We start from the raw sequence: 18705 nt of genomic DNA, 5'->3' as shown, positions 1-18705 counted from the left end.
CGCCCTGATCTCCTTCAGTCTCTCCCCGGAGGGCATGCCCAGGAGACGGCAGAGTAGAACAGCCGGGAAAGCATGGGACACCAGGAAGATCGATGAGGCCATGCTGGCCTATCAGATCAATTCCCTGGAAATCCCAAATGGGGACGCAGAGAGTATGGCGGCAGGCCTCATGAATATGCTGGGAAGAATCTGCGACGCAAACATGCCAAGGAAAAATAAGGCACAGCGCAAACCACCCGTTTAATGGTGGAGTGCCTCCCTAAGCCAACTACGGTCTGATTGCCTCAGGACTAGGAGAACAGCGCAACGAGCCAGAGGCAGTACACACCACGCGAAACTCTTGGAGGCTTTCAGAAGGAAACGCCTAGAGTTTAAGCACGGCATCGTGGCTGCCAAAGCGCGGTCGTTTAAGGAGCTGCAGGATGGCGTAGACTGCGATAGCTGGGGCCTCGCCTACAAGCTTGTTACCAACAAGCTAAGGAGGAGAGCGGCAACCCCGCGGGACCCAAGCGCTCACCAAGGGCTCTGCCCCAATCCACTGCAGCGGGAAATAAGCCGCAACCAAGATTGCAGCAACCGCCCGGAGAAGAGACCGCTGCAAAGAGACCGCTGCAGAGACCGCTGAAGGAGAGGCCAGATGCGCTGGATACCCCTTCAGCTGGCTTACCGTACAGCGAAGTGCTGTCGCTGGTCACAAAAGGGCAGGACGCCAGGCTCAGGGCCATCGGGGAGAACGTATCAAGGGTGAAGAGGAGGGCCAAAGGCGAACTGCTCCTCGAGCTACGTGCCTCTGCCCAAGGCTTGACGCAAAAGCTCAAGATGGACATGGGAGCGGTGCTAGGAGACCGCGCCAGCCTTCGCTCGGTAACTCAATCAAAGGTATTCTTGATTCGCGACCTCGACGAGCTCACTAGGGAAGACGATTTGAAGAGGGTCCTGGAGGTCCAGGCAGAGATCCCTGCAGCAGTGGTGGCTATCAAGAGCCTCTGGCAAACGCAGTATGGAGGGAAGACTGCTTTTATAACAGTCCCAGCCAATCTGGCGGACCCGCTGATCAAGCGTGGCAAGTTGAGGGTAGAATGGTCCCAATGCCAGATCAAGGAGCTCGAGCCACGCCAAAGATGCTTCAGATGGCTGGAGGAAGGCCACATAGCGGCCCACTGTAGAAACACCGCGGGGCACAATTCCGCTGAGTGCCCTAACAAAGCTAAGTGCTTCTTGTGCGCAAGCAGAGGAAGCCGAGCGACTAACCACCAAATAGGCACCCGGAAGTGCCCATTGGCGGGCAAAGGAGCACCAAAGGCACTGCAATAATGCGTCTGATTCAGCTAAACCTGAATCACTGCACGGCAGCCCAAGACCTGCTAGTGCGGACGGTGCGCGAACGCAGGCTGAAGCTTGCGCTATTTAGTGAGCCCTACCGGACGGCGGCTAGCCCAGAATGGGCTTTCGACCGCACCAAGAAAGCAGCGATCTGGAGGTGCAGCATAGAAGCCCAACAATTAACCGATGTTCTTTCGGACATCGGATTTGTTAGGGCTAGGGTAGGCAGATGGTGGGTGTACAGCTTATACCTAGCTCCCAGCCTGACCTTAATCGCATTCAGTCGGGCACTGGATAGACTGGCAGCGGATACTAGAGGCCGCACCCAGGTTCTCATAGCGGGCGACTTCAACGCATGGTCAGAGAGCTGGGGCAGTTCAACCATCAACGCGAGAGGCAGGATGGTGCTGGAGGCTTTCGCGACGTTGGACCTGGCTCTTCTAAACCATGGAAACCGGCACACGTTCAGGCGCGCCGGACTGGGCTCTGTGGTGGACCTCACCTTCACTAGCGGCTCGTCGTTCAGGCTAACGAGGTGGAGACTCAACGAGGATTACACTGGCAGTGACCACTTGCCCATTATTTCCGACCTGGGATGCCCTCCCTCGTCCCAAGCCCAGATAGCAGCCCAAACTAGGATAAAATACAAGACGGACACTCTGGACACGCAGGTATTTCGAGAGCAGTTCCTACCCACGGCGAACAGACAAGGAGCCGAGCTGACGGCAGTGGAGCTGATGAGGCAGCTGAAGGCCGCGTGCGTCGCCAGCATGCAAAGGAGCAGGACGCATATCCGACAAAGAGCCCCTCTCTACTGGTGGAACCAGGAGATAAAGACGGATCGTCGTGAGTGCCTCTCCGCCAGACGTCGTTATCAACGCGCTAGAGGTGCAGAGTCCTTTGCCGAACGCCAATTCGAGTACAGAGCCCACAGAAAAGCACTCAAGATATCTATAAGGGAGAGCAAACGGAAATGCTTCCTCGACCTATGCGATTCTGCCGACAGCGACCCATGGGGAAGTGCCTACAAGGTGGTGGTCAAGAAGGCTTACACAATGACTCCCAAGCTACTGGACCCAGCGATGCTCCACAGTGTAGCGGAACATCTGTTTTCTTTGATGGATGGGTTACGCCCCATCGACCCAGCCACAGGGGACCACGTCGAAACCGACGTCACGGTCAGCAGTGAAGAGATCCTGGAGCTGGCAAAACTGCTGAAGGACGGCAAGGCCCCCGGGCCCGACGGCATCCCGATAGGGGCGCTTCGGCTTGCTCTCTACCTCCAGCCAGACTCGTTTGCGAAGGCATTCACCAAGTGCCTGATGGAAGGAGTCTTCCCGAGTTGCTGGAAAATATAAAAGCTGTTGCTCCTCCCAAAACCAGGGAAGCCACCCGAGGAGCCTTTATCGTTCCGGCCAATATGCCTCATCGATGGAACTGGCAAGCTCCTGGAGAAACTGGTGTGCATTCGGCTAGAGAGGGCTATCGCTTCAGAAGATCGCGTGGACGTTGTCAACAGAGTGGTCGAAGTAGCGGCCCAAGCAATCGAGGGCACCAGATGGAAGGGGGTGGCAAAGAGTACTGCCTCATGGTCACACTAGACTAATTGGCTTCAGCGTCCCAGCCTACCTAGTCAGGATCATCCGCAGCTACTTTTCTGATCGGGTCCTACTGTGCGGGTCGTCGGAAGGAGTCTTCAGGCACCGGTGGAGTCCCACAAGGCTCGGTCCTCGGCCCGCTTCTGTGGAACACCATGTATGACGGTATACTTCGCCTACCGCTGGTCGGGAGGAGCGAGATCGAGAAGTGTAACCAAAACATCAGGGCCATTGAACATTGGCTCAGCTCAATGGGGCTAGAGCTGGCGCCGGAGAAGACGGAGGCTGTCCTGATGAGCTCCAGGAAGGCAGTGGAGACGGCCACTGTCGAAGTAGGCACGATGTCCTCCTCTTAAGTACCTGGGAGTCATGATAGACACCAGGTATCATTCCGTGACTCCAGCAGGAGTAAACCGGGCGCTATCAACCATAATGTTGAACACCAGAGGCCCAAAACAGACGAGTAGACGGCTGCTGATCTTGCGACAAAAAAGAACGAAAACATAATAAACTGAAGTCAATGGTACCAATCAATTAATACGAATACCTCACACACATGCGATTACCTCAAACAATCCCACCCAAATTGGACTAGACTCGACCAAATAAAAATAATACGATTTTGACTAGGACACACAAATATAACCCACCAACACTAAAAATAAATAAAATAAATCCAAATTCAATACCAACTTGTCCGTTTTGCCAAGATATTTCAATAAGCCATATATTAAACTCATGCCCATCCCTCCTACAAACCAAACAAGACATATTTAACAACACAAACCCTCTAGACCTTCTTGGCAAACCCAATCCAGATAACATACAAAAACTCATTCTTTTCCTCAAAAAAACTAAATTATACCACAAAATCTGAAAACAAAAAGGCAAATGTATATTAACTAGATTAAGATACAATAAAATTGTAAATCAATGTAGCTGTAGGCCCTGTAGCCAGACCTATACTATATAAGTTAGTCTAGTTTTCTAAACTGTTCTATCTTTTATAATAAATAAATAAAAAATAAATCAGAGAAGTCAACCAAGCGAACTCATTGTTTTCGCAAGGCTTACTCTCTAAGGCTAAATAAGTTTATAGCTGGCTTTATTTGGTCCGATTTTGCTCCTGCAACATAATGGCGGATGCCAAAACTATTTTTATAAATATTACTATTTATTATTTTTATAATATTTTTAAATATTGGGCCGATCCTTACTCTTGCAACGCAATGGCAGATGCCATAACTTTTCTATACAACAATTAAATCAGTTTTTAAGTCTTGTGTACTATCCATCAATCTCTAACTAACCTCATTGGTTTAATAAAGAAGTTAACAAAAATAAGAAATGTTAGGTACAGACTTTAAGGAAATATTAAAATTTTACGGTGCTTCATGCTCAGTGTTACAAGAGCGTTTTAAACCGTTGTAAGTTCTAGGTTGCATAGGATACGAAACAGTTTTATAAGTTCGTTAATACTAAGCGCAAAACAATTTCCTACACTTCCTCGCTATTTCTTGAAAGACAACGGAAATTACAATAAAAGCCGTGATAACTTGAACAGAGGTAACCACAATAATAAGCAGACTAGGAACAATAGAAGAAACTACAATTCTAATAATTGCTTTTATAGCTTTTAAAATAAAAGTTTAAATAATATTTAAGGCCCGAGCCAAGAAGTTATAAAACATTATAGTTGAACAGTAGGCAGTAGGCAGACAAATGCATAATTCTACACAACATCCACATAGTAGCACAACAGTTTCCAATATGGTATGCGTCTATGCGTCTGTATGCTAATCTTAAGTTTTAAATTATCTTTTATAGTTGTTCAGATCTCGACGTTCATACAGACAGAAAGACGGACATGGCTAGAGCGTCTCAGCTATTGATTCTGATCAAGAATCTATACACTATATGCTTTCGAAAACGCTTTCTTCTACCTGTTACTTACTTTTAAACGAATATAGTATACCAATTTACTCTACGAGCATCGAGTTCCCCGACCATTAGATAGCCGTTCAGCTATTGGAACGAGACGAGAATTTTTATAATTTTTCTGGCGTATCGACAAAAACTGGGGAATAAAACGTACAACAGTAACAAAATTGTTCAATAGTGTGGACGTGACCGTTTGTACGTTTTGGTGGTGTTTTGAGCGGTTTGTGAGCGTCGCAAAGAAATACTTTTCCAAATCGATAGAAATGTACAAGTAACGGGTATAATTGTTTACTTTAATGGATAAGAGAATATGGAATTAAAAAAACCAATACATACAGGGTGCGGCAGCATAATTTCGTTTTATCAGAACTCAATGAAAACTATTGTAGGCATTGAAAAATATATAATGTAGGTACATGTCTAAAGTTTTTATTTATATTTTTTTTGAAGATTAAATCTGATAGGTGACGTCCTCCATTCTCCAAACATTGCGTAAGCCGATTTATGGCCTTTGTCGTGACTCTTGTTAGCATAGCACAAAACACTGTGACCTTTGGTGAATTCAAAGGCCTTTCATGCAATTCTCGAGGGTTGGTGTCAGCCCAGTAGCGCATGTTTTGTTTGTTAACCGACCCACATAAATGAAAATGGGCTTCATCACTAAAAAAAACAATAGCACCCTCGGGAATGACATCAAGAAGAAGCTCCGCTTGAAAAGTAAACCTCAACGGCGAAGGCACGAGTTATGATTAAGGATGCGACGTCCTTAATGTAGTTTTGCTGGTGTTGAAGGTTTGGTGTTAGTTGCCCGAAGTTCGGAGTTTTGTTTTTAGAGAAAAGACGTTGATTCTTGTTCGATGACAAAACTAATCTGATTCTTTATTTCAGCGGCGGTCACAATGAGACCTCCGCTGAGAAAAGGAAATAGGAAATACATAGTGCCTTAAATACTACATGTGTAAGTGTAATCCATAAATGCTGCGTCGCAGACTCTTAAGTGGGTGCGTCGGGTGGCCGAAAATGTGAAGTGCTCTGTTGCCTATTCTTGAGTGGGTTAGTTCTTTGCTGATGTCGTGCTCCTATTACCCAGTCCGGAGTAGTAGGGGTTTCCTGTTGAAATGTAATGTAAACATTTCTCCGCTGCTGACAACGGCCGTTCGCTGGACGGTCGTTGGGTGGCCTAATTCAACCCAGTGTTTACATTTTGGTTGCTTTGTACCAATTCCAGGGTAAGCCGGGGTGGCTTTGCTAGAGGGTCTGTGTGCCGGTTGGAAACGGTAACTCACGCTCCTCACTATTCCAACGCATGATGGCGTTGCAGTCGCCCCTCTTGAACGCGACAACTAGCGCTCCGCTATGACATCAACTAACTGAATGGCGCGCATTTTAAAAAAGAGTGTTATGCTGCCGCACCCTGTACCTGCAATAGCAATATGGAAATCGTCCGACGAGCTCAATCAAAGATCCTCAGGACTATCAGCGTGGAACCGTGGCTTGTTCGAAACGGAAACATTTATTGAGTCTTAAACCTACCTCATTCAAAAATGCAATAGCTGAAATCAAGAGGAAATACTATGTCAAGCTTATATCGCAGCCCAACCCGTCTCCGACGCTACGTACCCAGCGAACAAACTTTTTAAAGACGTCTCATCAAAGTCACAGTTTAAAATAAACTGTTGACAAAATAAACCCGTATTAAAATGTTTAAACTTTTAAATAGTCCTCTTGTTATAAATAAATATTAAATAAATAACCGCACAGTATAAATAAATAAAGTATAACTTACACAGATTGAAGAATATGCAAATAATTACGTAACACCACATCAACGTAACACCGCTAACCCGCCAACAAGCACCCAAGCAGTGACATTAAAGATATTGAAGAAAAAGTAAAATAAGTCCTAGAAGCAAACCTAAGCAAAAAATTCGTCAAATTCTCAATTCTCATTATTTACCAGGCATCTGTCTAACAATTAAAGATATTTCGGCAAGCAATATGAAATAATCAGATGAAAGGCCATAGCGAGGCTCACCAAAATATAACGGAATCAATCTTTCAATGCGTAATTACCGAAAAGCTGAATCTTTATCTTAACTTACCAACAGTTATAAATATTTTTGAATCGAATACACTGACAGCAATGTATAGCACATGATACTTTTGTCCGGCGCTTGACAGCTTGTTGCAAATGTAAGATGTAAGGGACATGCCCTATCTATGAAGTCTGAATAGAATGATACAAGAAGTTAACAACAGAGAATGCTATAGTCGATTTCCCCGATCATTTAATTGTGTTTCTGAAGTGGAGCTTCTGAAGGAGTTTGCCCTGTAATATTAATGTTTCCCAGCTGGCATATTTGGATAGCCGCGCCGCGCTAAAGCACAAAACAGCGCAATTCCATTCATTTAGACTTAAAGACAAGACAAAATATTTTTTTTATTACACAATAAACAAAAATAGCTTATGTAAGGTATTGCCCTACAATCGATTCTCTCTCACATCATGTGTTCCTACATTGTTCTGGGTAAACACAAGTGCCAAAAATGCTGACCAGAGGTCTGCATAGTCCGCTGCCATCAACGCCAACGAACGGTTAAGCGCGACATCAACACTTCTACGATGCGACGCTGCCGACGACTTCATTTGATTGCTAGGGACTTAGGGAAACATTTTGTATGTTAGTTTTAGTTTCAAATGATCAATTACAATAATCGGTCGCTTGCGATCTACAAAATAAAAACTAATTAACTGTAATTATTAACTGGCGCCCGAACAGGGACCAGCGAATAAATTCGAACGAAAGACAAAAATTCTTTCGCAAAGTCGAAGTCTACTTCGAAGCAAAATCAAAATTTTGCAAAAAAAAAAATCGTCTGTTAAATTATGCCGAAGAAACTCCCGTGAGTTAATAAAAAAATAAAATTCACGGTCGGCTATAAAATAAAACTGTTTGAAAAAAGACAGATTTTCCGGAAAAGGAAAATACTTATCGGCAATAGCATTGCCCATTGGTGGGTGGATCACATTTTCTGTCAGGCCAGCCCGGAGAAAACCTTCTTTGGAGTGCTGATGTGGATTCCCCTGTTGCCCAGGCAAAAAGGATTTATGATGATTTATTTACAATTTTATGTTAACTAAACGCAAAACGAAGAACAGCAATATTGCCGAAAAGAAGAAGGAAAAAGTAGAAGTAGAACGCCGAGAACAAACATAAATACAGAAGAGCAATACGGATAACAGTTAATAGTGCAATCCAAAATGGTGAAACGACGAGGTGGCGACAAAAAAATCTGAAAAGTAAAAGCAAAAGTAACTTTACTGACGTGAGCGATCAGGTCGTCGAGCCCAAATACAGAAATAATTTAGTGCACTTTGGCAGGGTGCCTGATATCGTAAAATCGATCAGGAAATTCTCTGGAAATCCAGCAGAATTTGGGTCTTGGAAAAAGAGCGTTGATAGAATCATGGAGACTTATACCCCATTTGTGGGTACTCCAAAATATTATGGTATACTTCATACCATAAGAAATAAAATTGTTGGAAGTGCTGATGTGGCACTCGAGTCCTACAGCATTCCGATGGACTGGACGGCCATGTCGAGATGTCTCACTCTGCATTACGCAGATAAACGGGACATAACTACATTGGAATACCAAATGTCAACTTTGGTTCAAGGCCACCAGCAGTCGGTGGGAGACTTCCAACAGGACGTCTACAAAAATCTTTCTCTTATTCTAAATAAGGCCGGCTGCATGCAAATGAACCGAAAAACCCATACCGGCACCCCGCAATTTTCAGCCGTCGAATGCCTTTGACCACCACAATATTTGGACCAGCCATTCCCTGCGCCAAGTCAACATGTGTCTAATTTCGGTAATGCACCGTTCACCTCACCCCGACAAAACTACCAATAGCAATGGCAACAATATAATGCACCACCCCGTCCCTTTGCGACCAAACCACAACCAAGACCAGAACCAATGGACGTGGACCGCAGTGTACAGACGCGAAACATTAATTATATCAATAGACCACACTCGGACATAAACAAACGACAAAAGAACTACAACATCCAAACAGTGAACATGGGACAGCCAAGTATTGAAGCAACTGGGTCCAGTTCAAGCATGACAGGCTATCAACGGTCGATGCAAGAATATTAAACCCAGAACGATATAAACGGCACCCTAAATGAATACTCTGATGGGCAAATAGACAATTTGGACAGCGAACAACGAGACCACGTGTTGCATTTTTTAGAGTAGAAGACTCCTCACTACCATACTTCGAATGTAGACTGGGGAGTAGAAAGGTTTTAAGAGTTTTGATTGACACAGGCTCAAACAAAAATTACATCCAGCCCAATTTGGTGTCGAACGCGATACCAAATAACAAGCCTTACATATTACAAACCCTTCATGCTGATACTCCAGGCGGCGATGTGAAAATATCGCATTACAAATGAGCAAACCTTTTCGATTTCGAAATAAAATTTTTTTTATTTTCGCTGAAGACTTTTGACGCCATACTTGGCAAAGATTCAATAAAGGGAATGGGAGCGCAAATTAACTTAAAGAATCTAACCATGACACTGGAAAACGGGAAAAGATTCGTTCTCAAAGAAAAACAGTTCGAGGCTGTTCGCACAATTAGTCCGAGAATAAAACACTAGAGGTAGAACAGAAAAAGAAATTAAACAAAATAATTGATTCCAATCCAGGTCTCTTTGCAGACCCCAATCAGAAACTAACCTACACAACAAGTGTAAGGGCAGTAATCCGAACTATATCGGATACACCGGTGTACTCAAAATTCTATCAGTACCCAATGTCTCATAAAGACGAGGTACACAAACAAATATCAGAACTTTTACACGATGGAATCATTCGACCCTCAAGTCACCATACAATTCACCAGTGTGGATTGTACCAAAAAAAACTCGACTCCTCTGGCAAGAAAAAATACAGGGTGGTAATTGACTACCGGAAACTTATTATGGTAACGGTAGCGGACATATAACCTATCCCTGACATTAATGAAGTGTTGTCCCAATTGGGAGACAACAAGATTTTCTCAGTGCTCTTTCTTTTAAAGGAATCTGATATTGAAAAGACCGCCTTAGCCATCAATAATGGAAAATACGAGTTTATACCACTCCCATTCGGTCTGAAAAATGCACCGTCAATTTTCCAGCACGCACTGGACGATATCCTTCACGAACATAAAGGTAAGATATGTTTTATTTATATTGACGACATCATCATCTTTAGTAAAGATGATGAAACACACTACCAGAACCTTGACACTATTTTCAGAACTCTTCAGCAAGCCAACATGAAATGTCAGTTGGATAAATGCGAGTTCATGAAGAGAAAAGTGGAGTTCCTAGGCTTCATCGTGTCCGACAAGGCCATTGAAACCAGCCCAACTAAGGTTCAGGCAATCTCAGACTTTCCAATTCCAAGAACACTCAAAGAACTGAGATCATTCTTGAGATTATCCGGATATTACAGGTGATTTATTCCTAACTACGCTAAGTTAAACCACTTAGCTCGCTTTTCAGAGGGGAGGATGGTCGAATTTCCAAGACATTATCGTCAAAAAAACCGTCTCCCTTAATAGCGAAGCAATTGAAGCCTTCAAGAAATTGAAGAGCAGCTTGGTTTCTCCAGACGTAGAATTCCAGATAGTAGAATTCATCTTCCAACACTGGAAACTCTTAGTGAAAGCACCTGTTCAAGTTACGGGGTTTGGACTGTCACCCGCTCTCGCTCCCTCTTACGCTCTCCGCTCCCTCTTACGATCTCCCGCTCTTCACCACAGACTCTCCAAGGAGTCTCCGCTGGGCTTGGGAGAATCCAACTAATTAGAATAAGCGTCAGTGTAAAAACTAACCACGAGCAATAAAGATACGCCCGGTCGCGCCCGCGCATTTACAAAAGTCAAGTGTTCGCTTTTCTCCGAGTGTTCTATTTTCAGCATCCTTGGAAAATTCCAGGACCAGCAACCCCCAGCACCCCAACATTTTGGTCCTTCGAGCCGGATTTCCTGGATTTTTCAAGTTTGTCCAACAGCGACCAACTTATAAGATAAGTACGAAACTTCCATTCCCTTTAATTGCCGGTCTGCAGCAAAAGGTTCGAAAATCCAATTTCGTTCAATTTGCTGTAAGATTTATTGCCAAGTTCAGTGAAAATTTCTAAAGTCCAAAGCTCTGCCAAAGGTGGCAAACATTCTGTTCTCGTTTCACTGTGTCCAACGCAAGCCAAATTCTTTTCGCAACACATTTTTTTGCTTTAACTCCGCAGTCCACTTAATACAATTTGCTGTGCTATCAAAGAATACAACAACGAAACAAACATCACATACCCTCTGGCCATTCCAAATAAAATATTAATTAAATATTTACCCGCCAGTTCCATATACATTGCATATATTACATCTACATATACTACATCCATATACATTGCATATATTACATCTACATATACTACATCCATATATCTTACATATATTACATCAACATATATTATATCCACATATATTACCGACATACATTGCGCATATTATTTGCATTTCTTATAAACATATACCAAAGTTTAAATTCTTTCCCGTCGGCAAATCCAAACTACAAATAAAATTTATTCCAAATGCAGACGCGGAAAAGGCGTTTTGATTTCCATCAATTTTTCCGTAAATTTCCAAATTAAATTAAAAGCGTTTTTTTTTTTTTTAACAAATAACCTTTTCAATATTTATTAAATTATTTTTTTTTTAATTTTTTTTTTTGAAAACTTTCAAAAAAAAATAATTATCCATAAATAAATAATACGACCGCCAAATAGAAATCGTTCACCCGACAAATATTTTTTTTCGTATTGCTTGGATATTAATTTGTGGTTGTTTTAGAAGTACTTACAACGCGGAGAAAAGACTCCAATCCCACCATTCCATTTTCTCCGTTTCCAGTTGTAAACAAAAGATTTTTTTTATTTCACCGTGTTCCACATTCCAAATGTTCCAACCGTAAATAAGGTGGACCCAATTACCATAAATCACAGGTCATTTATACAATTCGCTGTTCCCTCCGAGTCACCTGTCCAATTAGTCTAAACTACGGCATTTCCACTTCGTAAATTTTACACCACTTAAATTGGGGTAGACGACCGGGCGACGCCCTTGGTTCGAGCCATGGGCTGATACGGAGCGTTGAAGACCCAATAAATTCATTTAAAAATCAAATTTTCTTCAGGAAGTCCGAGTCAGAGAATTTCTCATTTAGCATTCCATTCCCGACATTCCAAAGGCATTTAGTAGATCGTAAATTTTTCTCACCTGATAGTCTCTTGTTAGATTTGAAGGAATATCTCTCCCATCCGTGATTAATGGAATTTTCACATCTGAGGATGTAATGAGGAAAATACAAATTCTCTACCCCATTTCCAGGGTTTCAAGATTAGATTCTGTCAAACCAAAGCCAAAGACCTTGTTAACGAAGCCGAACAAGAGGAGGAAATACTTAGTACACATAACAGAGCACACAGTAATGCTGTGGAAAATATACATTAGGAAAGCCTTAAGAGATATCGTGAGTTATTAGGGAGTGCCCAAATTAATAATAATGGACAATGAAAAGTCCCTCAACTCAGCCTCTATCAAATTCATGTTGGCAGACCAGCTGGGTATTGAGCTCTATAAAGCACCTCCCTATAAGAGTACAGTAAATGGACAGATAGAAAGATTTCACTCCACACTCTCTGAAATAATGAGATGTTTAAAGGGTGATGAAACACATAGGGGCTTCGAGGAACTTCTCGATGGAGCCATCTATGAATATAACTACACTGTCCATTCTGTCACAAAAAAACGACCTCTAGAGGTGTTCTTCGGCAGGATAGCTACCGTAGCTCCAGAAAAATACGAACAAGCTAGACTGGACAATATAGACCGACTTAAGAAAAAACAGGAAACTGACATCACTGACTGTCACCACAACCGGACAAGAAAGCCCATAAAGATCTTTATCAAAGGGCAAGAAATTTTCGTTAGGGTTAATACAAGATTAGGTTCTAAGCTATCAAGTAGATTTAGGATGGAACCAGTTAAGGAAGATCGAAGTACTACAATATTAACAGAATCAGGGAAATTAGTACATAAAAGTAACATTAGATCATGATTGCTTTCAGGATAATTACTGTGCCCACATCAATAGACAAGTAGAACGTAGAATGAACATGCTAACTATCGTAACCACGAGAACACAAAATTCAATTTAAAAGGATTCGACTTTGACAGATGAGTGGGCCATAGGTTTGCAGAACTAGATTGGGCTCGTGAAAGAAGAGATAGCGTTGTGAAAGCGTTTCTGCTGAGCGAGTTTAAATTGAATGAGATCAGTAGCCTACTTAAAAACAATATGCCGATTTCTGCCTTGACGGTCGAGTAAATGTTAAAAATTTCAGACGTTCTCGTTTTACACAACGGAACTACAATTTGTATGTCATTAAAATCTCCATATTGAATCAGTTAATTCCTTATTTCTTATATATCCAAGCAAGATCAGTAAAGAAAACTAATAATAATAAATACATAATAATTTAATTTGAATAATAATAAAATGTACCAATTAAAGAAAGACGAAAATTACGGAATCAATGCCTTCTGCAAAATTCATTAGTAATTTAGTAAAAACCAGAACTTTAAATAGAAAGCAATCAAGGTGTTAATGCAGAACACATACCAGCAATAGAGGAGATAGACGACGGGCTGATTTGCTCAACGACTTTAATGGCACGGTGGACTGGAGGGACATCGAGATACGATTGAGCGGCACTTACGTTCCTGAACGAGACCCAACAAAACCTGCAGCACCACTGATACAGTGACTCCATACGAAAGGCACTCGAGCTGCAACTCCATCCGAATAACACATCAAAGTTGCACCTGGCATTCAAACCATTAATGCGGTGCCCAAACCACCACGAACGATGCGTCTCAACAACATCCCGTCCTTATGATGACCGCTCGAGAACCAGCGTCAATTAAGAGGGGAGGGGTTATTGCCCTACAATCGATTCTCTCACATCTTGTGTTCCTACATTGTTCTGGGTAAACACAAGTGCCAAAAATGCTGACCAGAGGTCTGCATACTCTCCGCTGCCATCAACGCCAACGAACGGTTAAGCGCGACATCAACACTTCTACGATGCGACGCTGCCGACGACTTCACTTGATTGCTAGGGATTTAGGGAAACATTTTGTATGTTAGTTTTAGTTTCAAATGATCAATTAAAATAAACGGTCGCTTGCGATCTACAAAATAAAAACCAATTAACTGTAATTATTAACTTGTATATTATAACAAAATTATTAAACAAAATATTATTTTACATACCCCATTAAAAGCTTACATTTTTTCAGACTAGGATCAACTGGAACTTCATCTGCAATTGCTGGAAACTACGTCTTGCTTTTAAAAAAAATATTTAATATATTTAAATCCTGCTTTGAAAATTATAGTAAGTTTTAATAAAGTATGTAAAAAAAAAGATTTCTTGGGACTGGCGCATTTTATTAAGTGCAGCTAATTATTTGTAATGACTGATGTGGTACTGCTGATATCGTACAAAGTGAGGCCCGCCTAATGGTCTGAATTGACTGGGAACGTTATGGGATTCGGCTTGGGGATTGGTAGTTTTGCTTGGGCAAGATCCTGACACCTTCCACCACTTACTATTATTAAAGCTAAATTTCAAAACGAAATAACAAATGGACGTGAAAAACAAAATCACGGAAGTTAGCACGAAAGTTTGCTTGGGCAAGCTCCTGACACTTTCTACCACTTACTATTACTATAAAAACAAAATCACGGAAGTTAGCAATGGAAAAACAAGTTAACTTTTAAAGTGTAGTGATTTCGAAAGAATAAATCTCTCTATGTTTCTTTTAATCTATATATGTACTTCGTATATATATGTTTTATATTAAATTGCCGCTCCGCTGCTGGCGTAATTGACAGCGCTGCTATGCAGCTAAATCTTGATAAATACCACCAAAAATTGTAAATGACATTCAACGTTTATCGTTTAATCGAACCAAGACCACTTATACTCCCATAAAAAAATTTAAAACTTAATCAAGCAAGTTAAATGAGATCAACGAATTTGAATTTGACATGGCGAAGGTAGCAAGTGAGATCGGATTCTACGGCGACTATTAGACGAACGGATGAGCTAATGGAAAGCAACAATGACAACAACAATACAACTATTTATCGGATTTTCCAGCGACAAATATATGAAGGGTACAGAACTTCGAGAATAAAACAGTGAGTGAGTAGAGTGTGAGTAGGCATGTGCAAGAAGCGGGGAGGTATAAAAACAAAAATCAAATCAAAAATTAGCGCACCTATTCCACCATGGGCGACAGCAATGAAACTACATGTTAGAAAACACTCAAGAGAGGACGAATGCCATTTTTATACAGAAAAGCTGAGCACCTGACTGGGGAACAAATGCACGATGAATATACCTGCAAACTTTGGGTACCCAAAGAATTAGTGTCAGAGATCCTTTCACGCGCGCACGACTATAGAAAGAATAAGACGTTATTATTTCTGGTCTGGTCTTGTTTCTGACGTCAGGGCCTATATAAGAGCATGTGAGGTTTGTAAGAGTACTAGAGCACCAAATTTCACTCTCAGACCGCCGCTAGGAAAAGCGCATGAGTCTCAGCGATTCTTTCAATGTTAATTTATCAATTTTCTCGGACTGTATCCTAGGTCAAGGAGCGGCGAAACAGGTATCTTCCTTGTTCTTGATCATTTTTCGAAATACGTTGTAACGAACTGTTTTTCTTATTTCTGATCACTACGAATTGCAAGCTCAGAGAGCTTATGTGTTCGTCTCACCAAATTAATGATTTGTGTGATTGCCCGACCAAGGTAAAGCAATGGTTCTAATTAAAGCCGATTTATTGTACAGTTTCCACGGCTGACTCTTCCGGTGATCGCGTTGCTCCTGCGGCGTTTCTCCTGCGACGCCTTGCCTGTACTTTTTTGACAACGGACGATTTGTCGTCTCGAATGGGATTAGGATGATATGGGGCAGGTTCACTAACTGTCCCGATCCGTACTTGCGCCGACCCCTTATAGGCCGTGGGGATCCCGATATTTCCACTATTGCGCACGGCCAGCACGGGTACAAGGTCCAATTATTGTACGGTTAGTTCACGGTGCGTCCTCTTTGTGCATGCACCGTTACTTGTCGACATCTGTGCCCTTGGCCAGCACGAGTCCAAGGTCCAGCGAGGTACCGTTAGTTTACGGTGCGTCTTCTTTGAGCATACCCAACGTTCGCACCGTTACCGTTCGACCTCTGTGCCCTTGGACAGCCCGAGTCCAAGGTCCAGCGCGGTACCTTTAGTTTACGGTCTCTCCGCTTTGCCGGGCCCAAGGTCCATAAATCACCGTTTGACCTGACCGCCTTTGACTCTTCCTGCATCCCGGCCGTCTTTGCTGTTGCTAGGCCACTAGGCCACTACAGATTTGTGGGGAATTTTAAGACTCCTCACGGTAGACCCTGTCGTTTGCCTTCTCGATGTCACCTCGATCCTTCACCTAACCTTCCCGAACTCCTCTCCACCAGCTCGGTATTTGAAATTCTCGCCTTAAGTTCACCATCTCTCGTGCCTGGCAACTCCGTCGAACTCACCACGATAATCGATATCGGAGAGCGGCGTTGCCACTATCGATATTCAAGCGCTGCTATCTTGTTCCGATTGCTGCCTATAGTGTGTCCGCATGTTGAGAATGCCGAAGTCTTAAATAAAAACTAGCCATCAAACCAACTCAAAAACTCAACCTACTATTCTACCTGATATACAGCCTGCTTCAACTCAATTAAGCCAAACTACACAAGATGATTTTGACGAACTTAAACAAATGATGAAAATGATATTATCTAAACTTGACAAATAAACATCTAACAATCGCCATCTGCAATGCTAACGGACGTCATGCTCAGTTCTGAAACACACTCAACTGAGAAAACCTATATAATCATACCTAACTATAATATTTTCTCTACTAATCACCCGGACGGTAAGGTCCATGGTGGTACTGCAGTAATAATTAAAAAAAAGCATCAAGTGCATACAGCTCGATGGATTCAAAAAGGACTACATACAGGCTACTACTATATCAACTTCAGACACAACGTTTATAGCCCACCTAAATTTAATAATACAAAAGACCAATACCTCGATTTTCTAAAATCACTGGGAAATCGGTATTTGGCAGGAGGTGACTATAATGCCAAACACATAACTTGGGGGTCCAGACATACCACCGCAAAGGGACGTCAACTGTATGAAGCCATAAGAAACAATTAAGAAAACAAAATAGCCGTGCTCTAAGCACAGGAGAGCCGACTTCCTGGCCAACTGACACAAATAAACTACCGGATTTAATGACTTCTGCATTACGTACCTAACAATAAAATCATGCCTCGACCTCTCTTACGACCATTCCCCAATATTAATTACATTACATGGTGGGCTAGAAGAAAACAACAATGACTCCCCTTTATTTAACCACAAAACGATATTTTAGAACAGAACATGGAAATAAATATCTCTCTAAAGACAAACAACGAACTGGACTCTGCAATAGCATATTTAAATAACAACATCATATATGCAGCAACGTAATCGACACCATCGATAAAAATGATCACATTAAAGAAAACTCCCGCTATTATTATAGAAAAAATAAGGCAAAAGCGTAAACTTAAGAGGATATGGCAAAGGACTAGGCATAGAGCAACAGACGAACTCAAGAGAATTCTCAGGGAAGACAAAGATAACCGGCTTCAATACTACCTTAGCAAACTTGGAACTTCCTTATCTACAAATTATTCCCTGTGGAAAGCGACCAAAAAATTGACGAACTCAACTATACACAAGCCACCTTTAAAAAAAAACAAGAAGACATGTACGAGTTCAAACAAAGAAAAAGCAGACACTCTTGCTGAACACTTTAAAACATAATTTACCAATGACATGGTGACACACAAATCACCAACTTAAATTGTGCAATTAAAACTATAACAAAGGCAGAAATTAAATCTCACATCAAACAATTTAAAAACAAAAAAGCCCCCGGATATGATTTATTCGGAGGACAAATTCGTAAAGAACTACCGGACGCAATAATCACCTATATTAGAAACTTGTTTAACGGAATCCTTCGATTGCAGTACTTTCCCATAACTTGGAAGGTAGGCCAAATTAAAGCAATTCCACAACCAAATAAAAACGCCAATACTGTAAGCTCGTACAGACCAATCAGCTTATGACCTGTCCTCTCAAAAGTATTTGAAAAAGTCCTATTTAATACAATCGATCCAAACCTAAAACAAAAAAATAGAATACCTCCGCACCAATTCGGCTTTCGGAAACGATTTTGACAAAAAGAAGTTTTGCTATACGGTGTACTTGGACATTGCTAAAGCATTTGACAAAGTATGGCACAAAGGACTGCTGCATAAGCTAAGAAATATACTACCATATAACCTATATACCATCCTTTAAAGATATATAACGGACGGATAATTCTATATTAAATACGACAATGAATGCTCAGATATTATGCCATTGTCAGCGGGTGTTCCATAAGGTAGTGTGCTTGGGCCCATATTATACCTGAGTTATACCTCCGATATTCCAGCGCCAACTACCCCAGGATCAATGATTGCGACGTTCGCAGGCGATACTGTGTCAATGTCGTCAAGAGCGTGCGATAAAACAGCTGCAAGTACACTACAACAAATCATGACACAA

The 18705-nt window shown here is 42.0% G+C and overlaps 1 protein-coding gene across 1 annotated transcript; it reads left to right on the top strand.

Moving 5' to 3' along the window:
• The first annotated feature begins 1313 nt into the window (after positions 1 to 1313).
• Positions 1314 to 3277, top strand: LOC123327201. Its single transcript, XM_044922905.1, has 2 exons — positions 1314 to 2242; positions 3115 to 3277. Exons 1-2 carry the CDS (start codon positions 1314 to 1316, stop codon positions 3275 to 3277), a joined length of 1092 nt encoding a protein of 363 aa, XP_044778840.1.
• Positions 3278 to 18705: the final 15428 nt, after the last annotated feature.

The sequence above is a fragment of the Drosophila simulans genome, chromosome 3L, assembly GCF_016746395.2.
Source record: "Drosophila simulans strain w501 chromosome 3L, Prin_Dsim_3.1, whole genome shotgun sequence".
NCBI classification, from domain to species: Eukaryota; Metazoa; Arthropoda; class Insecta; order Diptera; family Drosophilidae; genus Drosophila; species Drosophila simulans.
Note: the sequence above shows the minus strand (reverse complement) of the source record. Positions and strands in the feature narration are given on the sequence as shown.